Here is a 19,908-nt window from a genome sequence, read left to right as displayed (position 1 = left end):
TGAAGATAAATGATTGCATTCAACATAATCGCTGGGGTGCATAAATATCGGTAACGGAAAAAATCGTGCACACTTAATCGCTCGTTATAAGGGATGCGTCAGTGATAGGGCTCTCACTGTAACTGAAGGGTAATACACAGTTTAATATGCAAATTTTGAAGGGACAGCAAAACATTGCCGTTATAACGGGGTTCTCGTTATATGCCATACTCGCTATAGCGGACTTCTACTGTAATAGTATTGGTAATATATTCAGACTCTCACCATGTAGAAGTACGCAAGTGCTGCGAGAGTGGCCCACAGAATTGTGCCTGTCTTCACTGCTTTAATCCACATGTAGTAGGTGAGTAGCATGCAGAAGATGGCAATACCTAGAAACACAAAAAAAATCTTACTTACATCACCTGATTATCAAGTGATTAACATATATTCAATGTCTGATGTTTTATACTTTTACATCTGCAAGCTAGAGAATAGGCAATGCAAGGTCATCAACCTAATCAAAGATTGGGTGAGGAAAAGGAAGGGGGATTAATAATAATAATAATAATAATAATAATAATAATAATAATAATAATAATAATGAAATATAACAACCATGTGAACTTGCTGCAGTGAGGAGGCTTGAGTGTCCCAATGAAGCAGATAGCTGAGCCACAGGTGCGACTATATCAGATGGATATCTGTTGAGAGACCAGACTAATGAACTAAGGGGAGTAGCAGCCTTTCGGAAGTTACAAGGGCGACAGTCTAGATATGGCCTTGTTAATACTCAACATGGCTTAGCTGCGTTGATGGTACTACTACTACACGGCTGAAAGCAACGGGAAACTACAGCCATAACTAACTCCTAAGGACATTCAGCTCTCTCTGCATGAATGATGTATGGATGATGGCTTCTTCCCGGGTGAAATAGTCCCCCATTCGGATCTTCAGGTGGGGACTATACGAGAGGGGGCGATCATCAGGAAGATGGATACTGACATTTTGCGAGTCGGAGCTGGGAATGTTAGAAGTTTGAATCGTTGTGGTAGGTTAGATAATCTGAAAAGGGAGATGGATAGACTTAAGTTAGATGTAGAAGATATAAGTGAAGAACGCTGGCAGGAAGATTTTTGGTCAGGCGACTACAGAATTATCAGCACAAAATCAAACAGGGGAAATGCAGGAGTTTAATAATAAATAAGAAAATAGGGCAGTGGGTAAGCTACTAAGGAATATATGAAGAGATAGAAGATATAATACAAAATGTAAAAGGTGACGAGAATCTAATTGTGATGGGAGACTGGACTGCAGTTGGTAGGCCAAGGAAGAGAAGGTAATACAGTAGGAGAATTCGGACAGGGACAAAGGAATGAAAGAGGAAGTCGGCTGGTTGAATTCTGCACTGACCATAATTTAGTCGCTGCTAATACTTGGTTTAAACACCACAAGCGACGGCTGAATACATGGATGAGATCTGGAGACAATGGAATGTATCAATTAGACTTCATTACGATCAGACAGAGATTAAGAAACCAAGTGTTGAACTGCAAAACCTTTTCCAGGAGCAGATGTGGACTCTGACCACAACTTGTTGGTCATGAAATACCATCATCTGAACTTGAAGAAATTGAAGAAAGGAAGGAATGCAAGGATATGGGATCTAGACAAGTTGAAAGAAAGGAGTGTAAGGCTGAAGGAAACACAATAGAGGAAGAATGGTCATGAAAAATGAGGTTAGTAGGGCTGATGAAGAAATGTTAGGAAGGAAGAAAGGAAAGATCAACTAAGAATCAGTGGATAACTTAGGAGATACTAGCCCTCATTGATGAACGACAAAAATACAAGAATGCAAGAAATGAAGAGGGCAGAAAAGAATACAGGGGATTAAGGAATGAAGTGGATAGAAAGTGCAAGGTAGCTAAGGAAGAATGGCTGAAGGAGAAATACAAGGATGTTGAAGGTTTTATGGTCCTAGAAAAGGTAGATGCTGCATACAGGAAAATCAAGGAAACCTGTGGAGAAAGGAAAACTAGGTGTATGAATATTAAGAGCTCAAATGGAAAACTACTTCTACGGAAAGAAGACAAAGCAGAAAGATGGCTGGAACATATCCAACAGTTGTAACAAGGTAAAGATGTAGATGATTTGGTTCTGGAACAAGAAGAGGCTGTTGATGCTGATGAAATGGGAGACCCAATTTTGAGATCAGAATTTGACAGAGCTGTGAGAGATCTAAATAGGAACAAGGCACCTGGAATTGATGACATTCCCTCTGAATGACTGACTGCCTTAGGAGAAACCAGCATGGGTAGGTTATTCCATTTAGTGTGTAAGATGTATGAGACAGGAGAAGTGCCATCCAATTTTCGGCATAATGTTATACCGATTCCCAAGAAAGCCGGTGCTGACAAGTGTGAAAGCTACCGCACCATTAGTTTAGTACCTCATGCCTGCAAAATTTTAATGAGTCACGGCAGTATAACAGTTACATCAGTTACGGAGGAAATGCTGTAATTTCAGCTAGTCCATTAGCTGAGAGGTGGCAGCCCCACCAATGGTCTTATTTCCTTCAGGCTGGCAACCTGTCGGAATGACATCTGATTGCTTTCAAGTCTTGCAAAAAGAAAAATGCAAGACCGAAACGGGACACATGGCCCAATACTTGGAAGGAAGATGATGATTATTTACAGAAGAGTGGAGAGACAAGCTGAAGCTGAGTTGGGAGAAAATCAATTGGCTTCACAAGAAATGTAGGAATACGTGAAGCAATTCTAACTTTACGTATGATCTTAGGAGGACCGAATTAAGAAGGGCAAGCCCACGTACATGGCGTTCGTAGATCCAGAAAAGGCATTTGATAATGTTTATTTGACTAATCTATTGAGATTCTGAAGGTGATCGGGATCAAACACCGAGAACAAAAATTTATCTACAATCTGAATAAAAATCAGTCTGCAGAGATAAGAATTGAGGGCTTTGAAAAAAAGCAGCAATCCTGAAATGAGTGAGGCAAGGCTGCAGTTTATCCCCCCCTCATTTTCAATGTTTACATACAACAGGCAGTAAAGGAAATCAAAGAGGATTTTGGAAAGAGAATCACAATCCAAGGACAGGAAATCAAAACCTTGAGATTTGCCGATGATATCGTTATTTTATCCGAGACTGCAGAAGATTTCGAGAATTTGCTGAATGGTATGGACGAAGTCTTAGGAAAGGGGTACAAGATGAAAATAAATAACTCCAAAACAAAAGTAATGGAGAGCAGTCGAACGAAGGCTGGTGATGCAGGTAATATTCGATTAGGAAATTAAGTCTTACAGGAAGTAGATGCATATTGTTACTCGGGTAGTAAAAAAGTTAACGATGGCAGAAGTAAGGAGGACATAAAATGCAGACTAGCACAAGCAAGGAAGGCCTTTCTTAAGAAGAGAAATTTGCTCACTTCGTGAACATTGATATAGGAATTACAAAGATGTTTCTAAAGACTTTCATCTGGAGTGTGGCATTGTACGGAAGTGAAACATGGACAATAACTAGCTCAGAAAGAAAGAGAATAGAAGCTTTTGAAATGCGGTGTTACAGAAGAATGCTGAATGCGAGATGGAAAGATGGAATCATGAACGATTCGAATTGGTGAGAGGAGATCGATTTGGCTAAATTAGACAAGAAGAAGAGATAGAATAATAGGACACATCTTAAAACACCCAGGATTTGAGCAGTTCGTTTTGGAAGGAAGTGTAGGCCGTAAGAACAGTAGGGATAGACCAAAGTATGAATATGACAAGCAGATTAGAGCAGATGTAGGATGCAAAAGTTACGTAGAAATAAAAAGGTTAGCACAGGATAGGGTGGCAAGGAGGCTGCATCAAAGCATTCTATGGAGTGATGACTCAGACAACAAAAACAAATGCAACAAAAGATGAAGGCAGAAGGAATAAAACTGAGATGATGAAATAAGTCGAAAACAATGGGGAGAGAGAAAAGCTGGATAGAATATTACAAAGGTTCTTTTTAAATTCTCATCTCTTTAATCTTCTTTATGTTCTTTCTATATTTCCCATATTGTTAGAACAGTCGTACACAAGTAATTTTAATGTAAGGAAGTCCACCTTTTCAGTAGATACAAAACTGTTGCACATAAGTTATACTACAACATTTTTATTATTATGAGGGTACCGGTTTTGACATGTTTTCAATGTCATCACCAGCCTTTCATAAAACCAAGCAAGAGAATAAATTCACATATAGCAACAAATATACACACTAGGTAAAATTTGTATAATGACACATATTTAAAACAGTTCCAAGGTTCCTCATTTCAAGCAGAACGTGAAACCTAGAGAAAAAGGGGAGCTGATTTTATGGTGTTCTATAAAGGGCAAGTCATATGAAGCAAAGGTATAGAGAGTTATATGTGAGACTCACCTTGCCGCAGCGTGCCAAGAACCTTACTCTATGGAGAGGAGTTGACAACGGGAGCTGGTTTGTGGGGGTAGAGGTAGATGGGAGAGGGGAGGAAGGGAAGGGCTTGGAGAGTAACCGCCTATGAGGGATGTGTTGGGGGTGGGTCTGGAGGGCAATGCGGTGGGGACGTATGGCAAAGGGAGGGTGTTATGTAGTGCGTGGAAGATTGAACGCTTTCTCAAAAACTTGATAGGTTTCTTAAAAATGTTTACAGTATCACCAACATTTTTAAGAAACATAATATCAAGATATCCTTTCGTATTAATAATAGGAATGTGGACATAATATATAACTCCAACACAATAAAAAAAATAACACCTTCTTAAGGTCAGGGGTATACCAGTTCAGTTGCAATAACTGCAATTCCTCGTCCATAGGGCAGACCGGAAGAGATTTCAAAATTGTGTACATGGAACACGTCAATGATATTAAATACAATAGATTTTCAGCAGCGGGCCAACATATGCATGATGTGAAACATAATTTTACCACTATAGACCAAGATTTAGAGATTCTCAGGACCTTAGGGATAGGCCCTCTCCTGGGTGTCACCGAAAATTGCTTCATACACCTCCATCAGTTTTTAAACCCCAATTTAAACTTAAACGAAATTTCTGAGAAACCCAAGGTTCTTTACGACTTTCTTATTATGGTCCTTAAAGGTATTAAGTTTCTGAGAAAGGGTTCGATCTTCCACACAATACATAACACCCTCCCTTGCCATACATCCCCACCGCATTGCCCTCCAGACCCACCCCCAACACCTTCCCTGTAGGCAGTTCCTCTCCAAGCCCCTTCCTTCCCTCTCCCATCTACCTCTACACCACACTCACAAACCAGCTCCAGTTGTCAACTCCTCTCCATAGAGTAAGGTTCTCGGTACGCTGCGGCAAGGCGAGTCTCACACTATAACACTGTATACCTTTGCTACGTATGACTTGCCCTTTGTAGAACACCATAAAATCAGCTCCCCTTTTTCTCTAGGTTTCACGTTCTGCTTGGACTGAGGAACCTCGGTCCTATATATCGTCCTAGGACCTACATGTACACTGAAAACCACCTTCTGATGTGCATAGTACAAATTTAATATAAGAAGACTATGCTACCAACAGCGCTCAGATCATTCCTCAGTGTCACATTTCACTATGAATAAGACACTTATCAAGATTTTAACATGTTCATTAAGCTTTATCATACCAAAGCCCAACTTTACAGAAAGTGCCTCAACTTATGTACCAAGACAACATTAAGATCATTACGCCGCCAACGCGTAGCAATCCTCATTTACCATACTTACTCGCGGATTAGACCCCCTTTTTCCCCACTTTTACAGCCAAAAATAATAAAGGGGGGTCCAATATGTGATAACCTCAAAATTTTGTGCAGCGAGCACATGACTTCTAGGTTATAAAGAGCTATAAATTGTACATGTAAACATTCTATACTATTATTTAACAAAATTTTGTGCAGCGAACACATGACTTCTAGGTTATAAAGAGCTATAAATTGTACGTGTAAACATTCTATACTATTATTTAACAAACTTAAAATGTATTTAAGTTATACTGGCTATTTTCGTTGGAAGGCAGTATTTCTAAACGTAAAAAGGCAAAAAAAATGGTGAACACGACTTTTAGGCCTACGGTACATATAAAAGTCCATTTTAGTTACTCATATCACGTCATTCGTTACGTCTCATTAATTCCTCTGGTGAGGTTGACGTCAGGAAGGGCATACGGCCGTAAAAACTCGCTACGAAGATTCTTCTCACTTCATACTCGATCCTGTAGAAGGGATAAGGGTATCGTGTTATCATATAATTAAATATTGATACAAAAGAATTTAATGACCAGTCATTTGTCTCTGTCAGTTCAGCAGTAGGCCTACCACACAGTAAACCTGATCACGGCTTTCATTTGAATTATCGCCTTGCGCCGCTAAGTTCCCTGCCTTGCTACCGGCGTGTCGGCATTCTAAGTGACGTCATCTTCACTGCTATCTCTCGTCAGTCGCGTCAGCCATGCTTCAATATCTTTGAGCCATCCACTGCAATCAAGAGCACATGAGGTCCCGTATTTTTGAACCTTTTAAAAATAATTTCGTTCCCCGACTATAGAGTCTAAACAGTGTAAATCTATTCCCAGATGGTCTCTGATATTCCCAATTGGTGTACATGTAGCAGAAGCCACTCCTTCCGAATAAAATCGTGCTGCAGAAGGCATGCCAAACTATCAGCTGATAACTAGCTTATGTTACGAGTTGTACTTCCAAATGTAATACACAGTAACTGGAAACATTCTTTTGATAACTGCGGATGTTGAAACAAAGACCCTTATTTTAAGTATATTTCATGCTTGTTCTCTACATTTATCACATCAGGATTTGCGTAGTAAACAGCTGTCCATGAGATACGACAGACCACATTGTTTAGGTTAGGTATATTATCGCCCTGATAGTGCCAAAAGTCCGACGGAAAAAATAAAAAGCTGGAAAATATACCGCATTTATGGATATCTACAGGTGTGGCGGTAATGTGTTTTATTATCATGATGTTTAATTTTGTACGTTCGTTGCCTCTTTTTTTTATTAACGCATATACTAGTATGTTTCGTTTGGCGTCTCCGAAAATTGTTTAAAGTATGTGGGGATATAAAATTATTATTTGTTAGGTACGTTGGCAAGTAAAACAACTGTTTTAATTCGATACCTTTTATCATGTTTTAAACTTACTTCTCTCCAAATATATACCTATATTGGCCCGAGTTACGAGATATTAAAAAATTTCTATAATTAAATTTAATTAAATAGAATAAAGTGTATAAAGTATTGACAAGGCGGAAAATTATTTTATAGAAATTTGTATATAAGTCAATACGGACCAAAATGGTGAAAATAATCAATTACGAGATATTAAACGACCACTTTGTTAATGATCTTGCCTGCTGTATAAATAGCAACAACCGCAAATATTTCTCAACTAAAGTAAACTCGTTTCCTCATCCCGAGGTGGTACAGCTCTTTTTAGACACACCCCTAGTGGAGGGGAGTTACATGTACCGCTTTTATTGCATATCAAACTTCCTGCCATTCGTAAATCTCTGGCAGTACGGTACCGGGAATCGAAGTCAGACCCCAGAAAACAGCAACTAACTGTGCTAACCATTATGCTGGCGAACATTATTAACAACAAAATACAGATATATAGCATGATTGATGCATGCTTGCAATGCGCGGGTTGGACATGAAGCGAGGCCTATTCATCTATTTGTGCGACGTCATCATAGCTGCAGTAGATCTATGCTACAGAGGCGGACATTTCTTAACTATGAAACACAGATGTACCATACCACATGGATTTGACGAGTTTTTCATTGCATAGGTTGTACGGACGAAACTATTCACAAATTTATGCAATGTCATCAGAGCTGCAATAAGACTTGTACCCGCTTCGAAGCGGAATCGTCATCATTCTCTGACGAATTACATTGGAGGGGGGGGGGGTTATAGGCGAGATTTTTCTTTTTCATTTTCTTCGGCTCGAAGAGCCAGGGGGGTCTAATAGATGAGTAAATACGGTATTTTATATAAACTATTTTAAACTGTGTTGTTATACAAATTTTACCTAGTGTGTGTATATTGTTGCTATATGTGAATTTATTCTCTTGCTTGGTTTTATGAAAGGCTGATGATGACATAGAAAACATGTCGAAACTGGAACCACCATGAAGTTTTTAACTTTAGAGAACAGTCGTAGTCGTGGTTGTTCAAGTTTCACTTCTGAGAATGCCTTCCCGAAACACAATGATTTTCTACAGTTTGCTTTTTTTTTTTTTCTCTTTCTTTTTCTTTTTTTCAAACAGCAAAAATGGAAAGCTAGCGGAATGAGAGGGAACGATGGACAGGCTTCTATTCCCAACAGACTTGGCCAGTGGTTAGAAAATGTGCTAGATGATGTACATAACATGATAGCCAAACATTTATCCGCAAGAGAAGTTTGCCCAAAATCTGAAATCAGCCCAAAAAAAGGGGCTGGACAGGAGACTGGGTTAATGTAGCTCAATTAACTCAGTGACCCAACTGTGCGATAGCATACTGGACATAACGTATACAATTGGCTGAGGTTTGAACAGATTTGAGTATATATTTTGGATGTTCTGCCAGAAGATGCATGGCATGTTATATACTCAATGAAAGAAGAAAAATTGCTCTTTTGCCATGAAATTGACTGTGTTTGATTATTGCAACTGTTTCACACATATATATCAAATTCCTACCTTTGGTGGAAGTCTTTTAGTCAACCTACAGGTAGCAGAACAGGAGTTTGATACCTGTAAAAGAAATTTCTACGGCCTATCCCAGATATTTCTAGGGTCGCTGGAGCCACCAAGGCTCATTTTGGTTTCGGCCAGGAGTTTAAAGCCAGATGCCCTTCCTGTAGTCACGCAATTTTTTAAGACTAGAACTCCAACCCAGCATCGACTGGGATTCGAACCTCTGCCATCTGTACCGAAAAGCCAGCAGCTAAACCACTGCACTAATCACACTCTGTGTGGGTTAAGTTCAGAATTGCAAAAGTATTATTATATGAGGGTCATTCCATAAGTCATGGCAACCAAGGTATATCTTGCAATAATGCGACAACATGGGAATTCCACGATGTGCATTGAACCGGTAAGGCAGTGTGTATCTGAATGCCAACATAAAATAGGGTTCCAGTGCAGGATGTCATGGCAAACGTTGAAATGAAACACACACATTGGAACTCTGTGTAAATTTATTGTGCACAAGTAAAAATGGAACAAAAATGAATCAAAATCAAACTCAACTACTGTCTCTTAAAATAGTCCCCCAGTGCATCCACACAGCGTTGCCAACAATGGGGAAAGTGCTGAACGCCATTGCTATTAATGTATGCCACCTGTCGCCAATATGCCGTGATGATATCCGCCCTGTTTGCAAAGTGCGTCCCCAGCAATGTTTTCTTCAGTTGTGAAATGAGGTTGAAGTCGCATGGACTGAGGTCTCAGTAAAATGAAAATGTTAAGGGCCCACCTTTTCAATACAATGAATATTTATTGATGTGAGTATATATCACATGTCGTTTAAAGAAGATTGGTACTAGTTTTGATGCTCATTGCGCATCATCATCAGCCAATGAATCAATTGAGCAAAATACAACTTATAAAACAACAACGTAAAACACATGATAGCATTTACAAGAAATATGTTAAATTAAGACTAGTTAAAATATAAAACACATGACAGCAAATAAAATTACAAATGTTAAAAGTTAAATTGTAACAATTTAAAACGTTGAAAGCAAAACAGAGAAGGTATTCCAGTTGTTAAGGTATGATACACAAGAAAATAGTGCAGCTTGAGGTGTATAGATCGTAAGGCAACCTGTGTTTTCCGTAGGAAGAATAAATGTTGTTCTCTTAAGTTGTGGTAATTAACAGGCTTAATTCAGGTGGTTCTAAAGCCAACATTGTGGTCATGTGAAGATCATAATTTGAATCAACGTTATGATTCCCAGTTCAGTATGGAAACGTGGAGACCTGACGAAAAGATTGAAAGACAAACTAGGCGTGATACATATGTGCATGGACCAAAGAAAGATAAGGGAAAAGAGGTGAACTCACCTTGAGCAGCATGATAGCACAGTTGTTAAAAAAGAGAGGAGCTGGGCTACTGAAGAGAGCAATAATAGAGGCTGAATAACGGAGGGGAAGGGAGAGTGTGGGGAGGAGAAGGGGGAAAAAAAGGAGGAGCTAAAGCTGGGGAGTAGGGCTAAGGTGGGGCAGAGGGATGAGGTAGTGGGAGCAAGTGACGGGGATGCGTATTGCGCGTGGCTTGAAAGATTGCGCTAGTGTTTGAAAATCTGATATCGTTAAACAAGTTAATTAAGAAATCGAAAAGGATATTAGGCTTCTCAGAAGTTTCATTTAAGTTGAAGTTAAGATTAAAGTATTAATCAAAATGGATAAAACAATTTTCAATTATATTCATAAGAGGCCCTTTATTGGCCATTTGAAGGATCTCTACATCATGTTCGATGTCGGTAAACTTGTAGTTGGCGTCAGAGGTGTTGACCTATTGCTGAAAACCTATTATATCTTATAGCGTTGACATGCTCTGAATATCTAGTCGTGAAACTTCACCCTATTTGCCCAATGCACCTCATCATTTTAACTTGTTATAATCTAACAGTGACATTATAGGTGCTGTCATGTGTTTTAGATACTCTCATCAATTTAAAGTTACATTTAAAATTGTCTCAGTAGGTGCATTCAAGTGTTTTATAAGATACAAATTATGTTCTATACACCTCAAGCTGGACTATTTTCTCATGTATCATAGCTTAACTGGATTACCTTCTCCGTTTTGCTGTCAATATTTTAACTTGTTACAATTTAACTTTTAACATTTGTCATTTTATTTGCTGTCATGTGTTTTATATTTTAACTAGTCTTAATTTAACATTTTTCTTGTAAGCGCTATCATGTGTTTTATACGGTTGTTTGATAAGTTGTATTTTGCTCACGTGATTCATTGGCTGATGATGACGCGTAATGAGCGTTGAAACAAGTACAGGTCTTCTCTAACCTTTTAAGTGCTGAGTTACCAGTTGATTGTTTGGTACCTCAGTGCTGAGTTTTTCCATTCGTATGTAAAAAATTTGTACAAGCGTCAATTTTTAACTTACCAGTGGGATGGTTAGCTTAAAATGTTTATAAATGTTGGTTCTTTATAAATATAAATGCAAATGGAATATCCTACATGTATGTTCAATATTATTTTGAGAGAAAGCAAAATTACACTTTTGTGCCCATGCGTACATGATCTTTAGAGACCAAAATAATAATATTTCATAAAATTTGTAGGCAAGTAATGCATGTAACTTCTTAGAAGTACATAAGTTGATATTTTAAAATACTTTCTACACCTGGAATGTGGTGATAGTTAAAATAATGTTTTCTACTGGTTGTTTGTGATGCCGATTTTTTCAACTACCTACACCAACTCCACTGGCACAAACGTTAAAAAAAAATCGATGATTTTTGGGTAGACATCAAACAATACTTCTCATAATGGCATGCTGTGACGTAAAGAACTCCTGCGGGGAAAAAAGAGCCCAGAACTTTAGCATGTGAGGAAACCACATACGAAGATAATAAAACGTAAAACCTGATACATTATTGTTATTGTGACAATGATGACAATATAGAAAATTCTAAATTCTTATAAGGGCTTCTGATAAGTTCACCTGCATACACCCCAGCGTCAGTGGGTAGGGCCTGACACATCCCACTCTGATGAGTCTAGTGTCAGACCTAAGATGAAACGCTGGTTGATAGAGCAAACGCCTGAAAAGCCTTACATCTGATATGTTTTTGACAATGATGACAATAGTCGCAAAGCAGCGAATGAAACAATAGTGCCAGTGAATTGTTGAGGCTCGAAATGAGGAAGCTCCCAGAAGAAGCTGATTAACAATGAAAAATGTGCCCAGAACGATCCAGAAGTGGGAACTACAAGAATCTCAATGGGCATATATATATATAAAAGGCCTCGAGACAGTCAATCTTGAGTAGTTGTGTCAATGGAGAGTGATTACGAGACAGTCGCGAGTCCGTGACAAGTTATTCGGTCCTGAAAGAGTCAGCATTGTGTCAATGGAGAGCGAGTCATGAGACAGTCGCGAGTCCCGCTCATCAGCGAGTACAGTGGAACCTCGATTATCCGTTCCCGGAAAATACGTTTTCCCGGAATATGCGTTCAAATTACGTGGTCCCGCGAGCATCGTAATTAAATCACGTTGTAAAAGTCCCGCATTATCCGTTCCTCGAAGAAACGATTTCCCGGATCAACCGTCCAGAAATTCCAGTCCCATCAACGCTAAATCCTCGATCAATCGTTTTTTAATAAACTGTATCTCACAAAAGGACGGCTATGGCATATTTATGGATCTTGGCGTTAACGCCCTGTCACTGCGATAATTAAAGCAAGTACTGTACCGGTACTGGAAAAGCGATCGGCGGTGAACTTGCATAAGGGACCATCTTAGCATCGCCTTCGGGTGGTATTGTTTAGAGAATCTCGGAAAATCATAAAGCAGAGAGTGGCGACAACAATTGCAAGGAGACACGGCGCATTTCGACAGCTCTGCTTGAATTACATAAAATCAGCTTCATGGTCCGTATCGCACTTCAATAGATTCACAATTAGGTATTTATTTATTTTCCACCTAGTCGATACAATGATAATATACGAAACATGTACCACTTTTGACCATTAAAAATTGCCTTAAGCAATCATTGTATCGACTAGGTGGAAAATAAATAAATACCTAATTGTGAAGCTCTGCTTGAAGACGGAACGAGTTTCGTCAAATGTTCGCATTTATAAAACGTCCACATTATGTCCAGGGTTAGATGTTTATATTCTCACATTTTTCGATCGTACTGCCGAAGAGGTTTTTGGCACTTTGCTCACGGCACTGCAGAGTAACTGGGCTTTCAGGCAGGAATCGGAACTGCTTTTTAACACAAATTCAGTATTTTTGATATTATCGTACGTGATTATGTTAGCAAGACAAAAACACATGTTGCACCTAAATGTAATTAAAAAAAAAAGAAAGCCATGGGAGGTCTTCGAATTGCCTATTACCGGTACTGTTTAGGTCCTAATGTAAGACTGGGAATTTTACGTTTTCGTGTTAAAATACCAAAAACCGCAGTCGTTTTATTTGCGCACGTTACATTTTAAATGGTTGGTATAATTTCAAACTCGTACTGACATGTGCAGCGAGCGCGCTTTCCAGATGACCTCAAGGTCACGAATAATCGTAATTTCTGAAGTTTTGATATTTCTTTTATCTTTCCAATTTGATTGGATTTGTGACGCGCAGAATTGAATATAATGCATTCGAGAACTTTTAAGAATCGATACTTACATTCGAAACCATATTTTCGAGTTCAACATAACCTTTAAAAGTCGATGTAGGCCTAATTTGCGTGGTACGAGATTTCCAGAAACTGACTACAAACAGTATACCGGAGACCAAATTACAATGAAAGATTAAGAAATGAACGGATTTCGCATTCATTTTGGGTGCTTTCGTATCTAATGTGCTTTATTTTATTAGATGAGAGAATTAAAAACTACTTGTGGTCGATTGTCGTTTGGCTTGGCGTTACTAGATTTTTCGAAGAGTTTGGCTAGCCTAACCAAAGTCGCTGAACTGAAAGAAGTTTTCACGGGAAACTGACGAAGATTCCCCTGTAAAACTGAATATAAAGTATCGAGATTTTGAACTCGCGTACCGGTAATTAAATGATGTAGATGTTGATTCACATAGGGAATCAGAAATAATTGTTCCGAATGAGTAAATTTATAATACCAATATAAATGGTCCCTATGTGAATCAACATCTACATCATCTGATGGCCAAGCAGGCATCAATTTTTGATAATGAGACAATGTCTCTCATAGTGCATTGGCACTGCCGGTGGCTGCAATTAGCCTACGCAGTGGCCTCCACGGTATGCACTATCCAGCGTCTTGGTAGGTGTGCTAGGTACCAACTGATGAGCCCAGCCTAGCACACGGGGGCGAAACGCTGGCAACCAGGAATGAGTTAGCTGGAAAATTTATAATGTCCAATAACGGACCATTTATATGGGTATTACCGGTAATTAATGCGGTTTCGTGGTCTAACATGCCCGCCTCTCATCCAGAGGCCCGGGTTCGATTGCGACCAGGTCAGACAATTTTACCTGGATATAAGTCTGGTTCCAGGTCCACTCAGCCTATGTGATTACCTTTAATTGTGGAGCTATCTAACGGTGAGATGGCGACCCCGATCTACAGAGCCAGGAATATCGGCCGAGAGGATTCGTCGCACTGACCATGCGCAACTCGTAATCTGGAGTCCTTCAGGCTGAGCAGCGGTCGCTTGGCAGGCAAAGTCCCACTGGGGCTGTAGTTTGGTTTGGTTTAGGAGTTTTGTAAGATTATAATTATACATATTTCATTTTTGTGATGTTTAGCCAAATTGTTGATGGTTTTCATTCATTCCCGGATTTTCCGTTTTCCCGTATTGTACGTTTTATTTTCATGGTCCCTCGAAAAACGGAGAATCGAGGTTTAACTGTACTGTGAAAAATCAAGACTGTCCTGATTATGGGGGAAGCTGGAAAATGAACTGTTCTGGAACAAGGCTGCAGTGCGAGAAGCCAATGGAGAACAGGAGTTTGACATGCCCTTGTACAGTGCGTTGGACAGTGTGCCAATTAAAATAAAACTGTGCTGATTGCAAAACTTGAACCCAAGCGTAGTTATGAACAACTGTAAATAGTATGTATGTTTGTATGTATATGCTCGTATGTACCCTATGTATACCAACCCGTGTCCTGTTTCCCTACAGGGTCAGGTATGTAGTGAGATGAACCTTCGTTCTGAGTTTTTACCACCAGATGCCCTTTCTGATGTCAAACTCATCAGAGGAGTTAATCAGACGAAATGAATGACGTGATATAAAACCTGATGTCAGCATATAAACTATTCTGGTCAAATAGCACCAAGGGGTCTGTTCAAGGCTTTATATCCCCATACAATGGACAAATCACCATCAACAGGGTCAAGTGTTCTCACCCCATATGAACACTGCAGATAGGCTCGGAATTGAATTCAGGCTTTTGGCATGCAATCCACAGATTATAAATTGCATACCACCACCTCTCCTACCCTGCCAGCCAAAATTATGATAGTGACTTTTTTTTTTTTTTTTTTTTTTTAGACCAACGGAACTTGAATCTGTTAACCATGGTATTAGACCACATAGACCTGACGCCTAAACAATCGTGACCACCTGGCAAGCTAAATAACTGTACATAGTATTTTAATGAATTTACTGGTTAATTAATTTCGTGTGGCTATTTCTAGCCGAGAACAGCCCTTGCAAGGCAGACCCTCCGATGAGGGTGGGCGGCATCTGCCATGTGTAGGTAAGTGCGTATTATTGTGGTGGAGGATAGTGTTATGTGTGGTGTGTGAGTTGCAGGGATGTTGGGGACAGCACAAACACCCAGCCCCTGAGCCAATGGAAGTAACCAATGAGGGTTAAAATCCCCGACCCGGTCGGGAATCGAACCCGGGACCCTTTGTACCGAAGGCCAGTACGCTGACCATTCAGCCAACGAGTCGGACAATTTAGTGGTTAGTTGAACACTCTACTTCTCTGTGCAGTAATTTTAGTTTAAAGACTGATAACTGGCCACATCATAAAAGATATCTTGCATACTAATAAAAGCTCTTATAACTCCGCCATTGTCCGGTCCCAAGTCCGGAATGAGAAAGGAGGAGGGTTTGCTGGTCTGGCACCCAGCTGTAAAATTGCCAACGCCGAGTGTTGGGCGGCGGGAAATAACCTGACTCCCTAAGGGGGCCAACGGCTTCGGGCGAATGAGCCCCTTTGGGTGGGGTGATGGTCCCCACAGTGGAGGAAATGCCACTGGAATCCATTATGCAGCGTCTGTTCTCCAGGTTAGGGGCGGCTGCACAAGGCGTCTGTACTCCAGACGAGCGGCCTCATTATCACCTCACTGGATCACATCCAGAGTTGTAATTCGGGACCTAGTCCCACACAGGTGACACCTTGACAGTCAACCATGGAAGGTCTTTTAAGGAATACTCCACCGGCTGAACCAAGAGTTCAGAGAAGGCAGCATTCGGATACGGTGGGCTGCCACCTGAAAGATACCGTGAAGTCGGAGGCACGGAAATACCCCAGTACTACATACACGAATGAGACAAAATCAAGAATCAAACCAAAGCAGATAACATACTTCTCTACACACAACATAAACTCACTCATGCAAACCGGTAAACTAAAAGTGATCACCGACATAATGGACCAACACAAAATTCTTATCATGGGATTACAGGAAATTAGAAACACTGACCAGGATGCCTTGGAATCTCAAGGGTACAGACTTTATAAAGGTATACCCGGGAAGAGAGTGATGAAGAATGTCCCACAATTTGGAACAGGATTTTTGGTCAGCCTTAAAATAATAAACTCAGTTCAAGAATTCAGATCACAGTCTCCACGACTCTCAACGCTCACCTTAAAGGCATCTAATAAAATCTATACTATAATAAATGCCCATGCTCCCACTAATGATAAAAACAACTCCTCAAAAGACCAGGAGGAAACAGGAGAATTTTGGGACCTATTGGACCAGACCATAGATAACATCCCCAAACACCATATAAAATTATTAATAGGCGACTTCAACGCTCAACTAGGCAGAGAAAGAAAATACCGTGACATCATTGGAAAATGGCCAGCACACAAGAAAACAAATAAAAATGGAGAGAGACTAGTTGACCTGTGTAGAAACCATAATTTAATCTCAAAATCTACATGTTTTAAGAGGAAACCTCAAAAACTCAAAACATGGAAACACCCTGACTACACTAAAGGAGAATGGCAACTGGACCACGTCTGCATGGACAAATACCACCACAAAGAGATCTATAACGTCAAAGTCCTCCGAGGAATAGACACAGGTTCAGATCACTATGTAGTTAAAATTAAAATTAAACTCACTCCCCAGAGGAGACAACAAAAGCAAGCCCTTAAAACTAAAAGAAAAATAGATCCTACCCAGCTAATCAACAACAAAAATTACCAGAAAGCAACTGAAAAAATAAAAATCACAGACAAACCTGAAGACTTAGTACACAACCTTAAACAAATTGAAGAAGACCTAGCTCCAATTAAACCACGTAAAAAACACCAATGGTGGAACAGTGAATGTGATGAAACAGTGGAGAAAAGACATCAGGCATGGCTATTACATCAGTCCCAAAAGACAGAAATATCCTATCAAAAGCTAGTAAAACAGAGAAAAGAAACTACCCAAGTCTTAAGAAGAATAAAAAGACAACATCATAAGGACACCCTGCAGTTAATTGAAGAACAGTTCAGTAAAACTAAATCAAGGGACTACTACAAAACCTTCAGAAAGCAGCTCCAAAAATATGAACCCCCGACCCTACTGATGAAGGATGAAGATGGTAAGCTGGCCCATAACAATAAAGACAATGCAGAAATTCTGGCTAAACATTTCAACAAGCTTTTAAATTGTGAGGAACCTACAGAACTCCTTCATTTGGACACCAACACCCCGATAAAAACATCACCAGAAAACATCAATCCCCCCACAATAAAGGAAGTCTACCAAGCTCTGAATAAATTAAAAAACTACAAAGCGCCAGGAGAAGATCAGACCTTTGCGGAAATCTGGAAATATGCAGGAACCTCAGCAAAAGTTGCCCTCCATCAACAACTTGTCTCTATCTGGATTAAAGAAGAACTACCAGAACACTGGACAACAGCCCTCATTCATCCTCTGCACAAAAAAGGGGACAAAACCGACCCTAATAACTACAGGGGAATCTCGCTCCTAGACATAACATACAAAATATTTTCAATAATCATCCTTAATAGGATAAGTTTACAACTTGAGAAAGAACTAGGAGAATATCAAGGAGGTTTCAGACCCTGGAGGAGCTGTCCTGATCAGATCATGAGTCTTAAGTTGATAATGGACTATAACAGGAGAAGAAACAGAGATATGGTGATAACATTTGTAGATTTCAAGAAAGCTTATGATTGCATCCATAGAGAATCTCTGTTTAAAATTTTAAGACACCTTGGACTACACCCCAAATTAATAAACATGATAAAATTGACTCTCACCAATACCAAGTCAAAAGTGAAGTTTAGGGGGGAAACATCAGAGACATTTGAAATTAAAACTGGACTACGGCAGGGAGATGGGCTCTCACCACTATTATTTAACTGTGCTCTAGAAATGGTAATGAGGGAATGGTTTAGAAAATCTCCCCCCAAAATAAAGATTGGCCGAAAAATCAAAACAAATTGCCTGGGTTTTGCTGACGATTTAGCATTACTAGCAGTGGACATAAAAGAAGCAAAAACCCAGATATCAGAACTTCAAAACATTGCAAATAAAATTGGCCTCAAAATATCATTTGAAAAAACAGAAATTATGCCCCAAAAACCAACACAGCTAAAAGAAGTCACCATAAATGGTAATAAAATCAAAATAGTAACTCAGTTTAAATATCTTGGAGAAGTAATAACACATAACTTAAATGAAAAAATCTCAATCCAAGTAAGAACAAATAGATTAGCTAAAGCACAAAAATTAACATGGGATATCTACAAAAAGAAATGTCTATCAATAAATACAAAAATAAAACACTACAACACAGTTATAAAACCGGAAGCTACATATGCAGCAGAAACACTCTTTTACCTGAATAAACAATCAAAGACTGACAGACTTCAGAAAATTGAAAGGAGGATTGGAAGAACCTGTATCAACAAAAAATATCAGAAAGATGGACAGTGGCGGTTAATACCTAACAAAGTCGTGTACAAAGAGCTAGAACCCATTACAGATACTATGCGTAAGAGGAGACTGGGATTCTTTGGACATATCATGAGGATGCAGGACTCGAGACTTCTGAAACAACTAGTACAACACAATCTCGTCTCAAAAAATACCACAACAGGATGTAAATGGATCAGAGAAGTAAGAGAGGATCTGAAGGAAATAGGCCTTACAACAGAAGACACCAAAAATAAGATAAAATTGAATACAAAACTCAAGAATACAAACCTCCGCTTTACCCTTACACAAAACAAACCAACAACACGCACATTTTCAACTGAGGAAAGGGCACGAAGATCGGAGCGTCTGAAGAAGTACTGGGAGGACCGCAAAGCCCGAACAATCCCTTCAAAGAGACCTGACCGACGGACTGACTAAAGTGATCCTATGTGGTCATAAAAGAAGAAGAAGAAGAAGAAGAAGAAGAAGAAGAAGAAGAAAAGCTCTTATTAACAGAATGTGCAACACAAACACTGGAGAAATGTCCTTTAAACTTAGTATTTCCCCTTTGAAGATAATATTAATCTAGAAAATTAAAATAAATCAATAAGTTAGTCACAGATATGTACCGTATTTCACGGCATAATCGTCGCACTTTTTATACCGAAATTTTCGAAAAAAATTGTAGGGTGCGACCATTATACGATGAATATTTAATACCAGTATTTGTAATACTCAAAAAATGTATTTATAACTAAATTGTATTTGATACAAATTTAAGATGCACGTAATACTCGCGTTTATACATCAAAATAATTAAAATAGTCTAAAACAAAATTCATAATTTTTTGCAACAAATCGGCGAACGTTTTTTCAACCTGAAAATAAAAATGAACGTATTAAGTTAATTTGTCATTAATTTGAGTATTAAAGTTAAAATATTACACTTGCAAAAAATTATCGCTTTGTTGTGAAATGCGGACTTACCGGTACGCAATTTATTCCAAATCTTCGGTGTCGCTATCGC

At 39.2% G+C, this 19,908-nt stretch overlaps 1 protein-coding gene across 2 annotated transcripts in view; it reads right to left on the bottom strand.

Annotated features, from left to right (window-relative positions):
• Positions 1-19,908, bottom strand: part of Stt3A (catalytic subunit 3A of the oligosaccharyltransferase complex) — a 182,687-nt gene that overhangs the window by 93,085 nt on the left and 69,694 nt on the right. For both annotated transcript variants that reach the window (XM_067158057.2, XM_067158058.2), the window contains exon 6: positions 265-371. In XM_067158057.2, coding sequence (XP_067014158.1) covers positions 265-371 — 107 coding nt within the window. The remainder of the gene's footprint in view (positions 1-264; positions 372-19,908) is intronic.

Source organism: Anabrus simplex, chromosome 14, assembly GCF_040414725.1.
Source record: "Anabrus simplex isolate iqAnaSimp1 chromosome 14, ASM4041472v1, whole genome shotgun sequence".
Taxonomy (NCBI): Eukaryota; Metazoa; Arthropoda; class Insecta; order Orthoptera; family Tettigoniidae; genus Anabrus; species Anabrus simplex.
The sequence above is the reverse complement of the archived record's forward strand: the minus strand, read 5'-3'. Positions and strand labels throughout refer to the sequence as shown.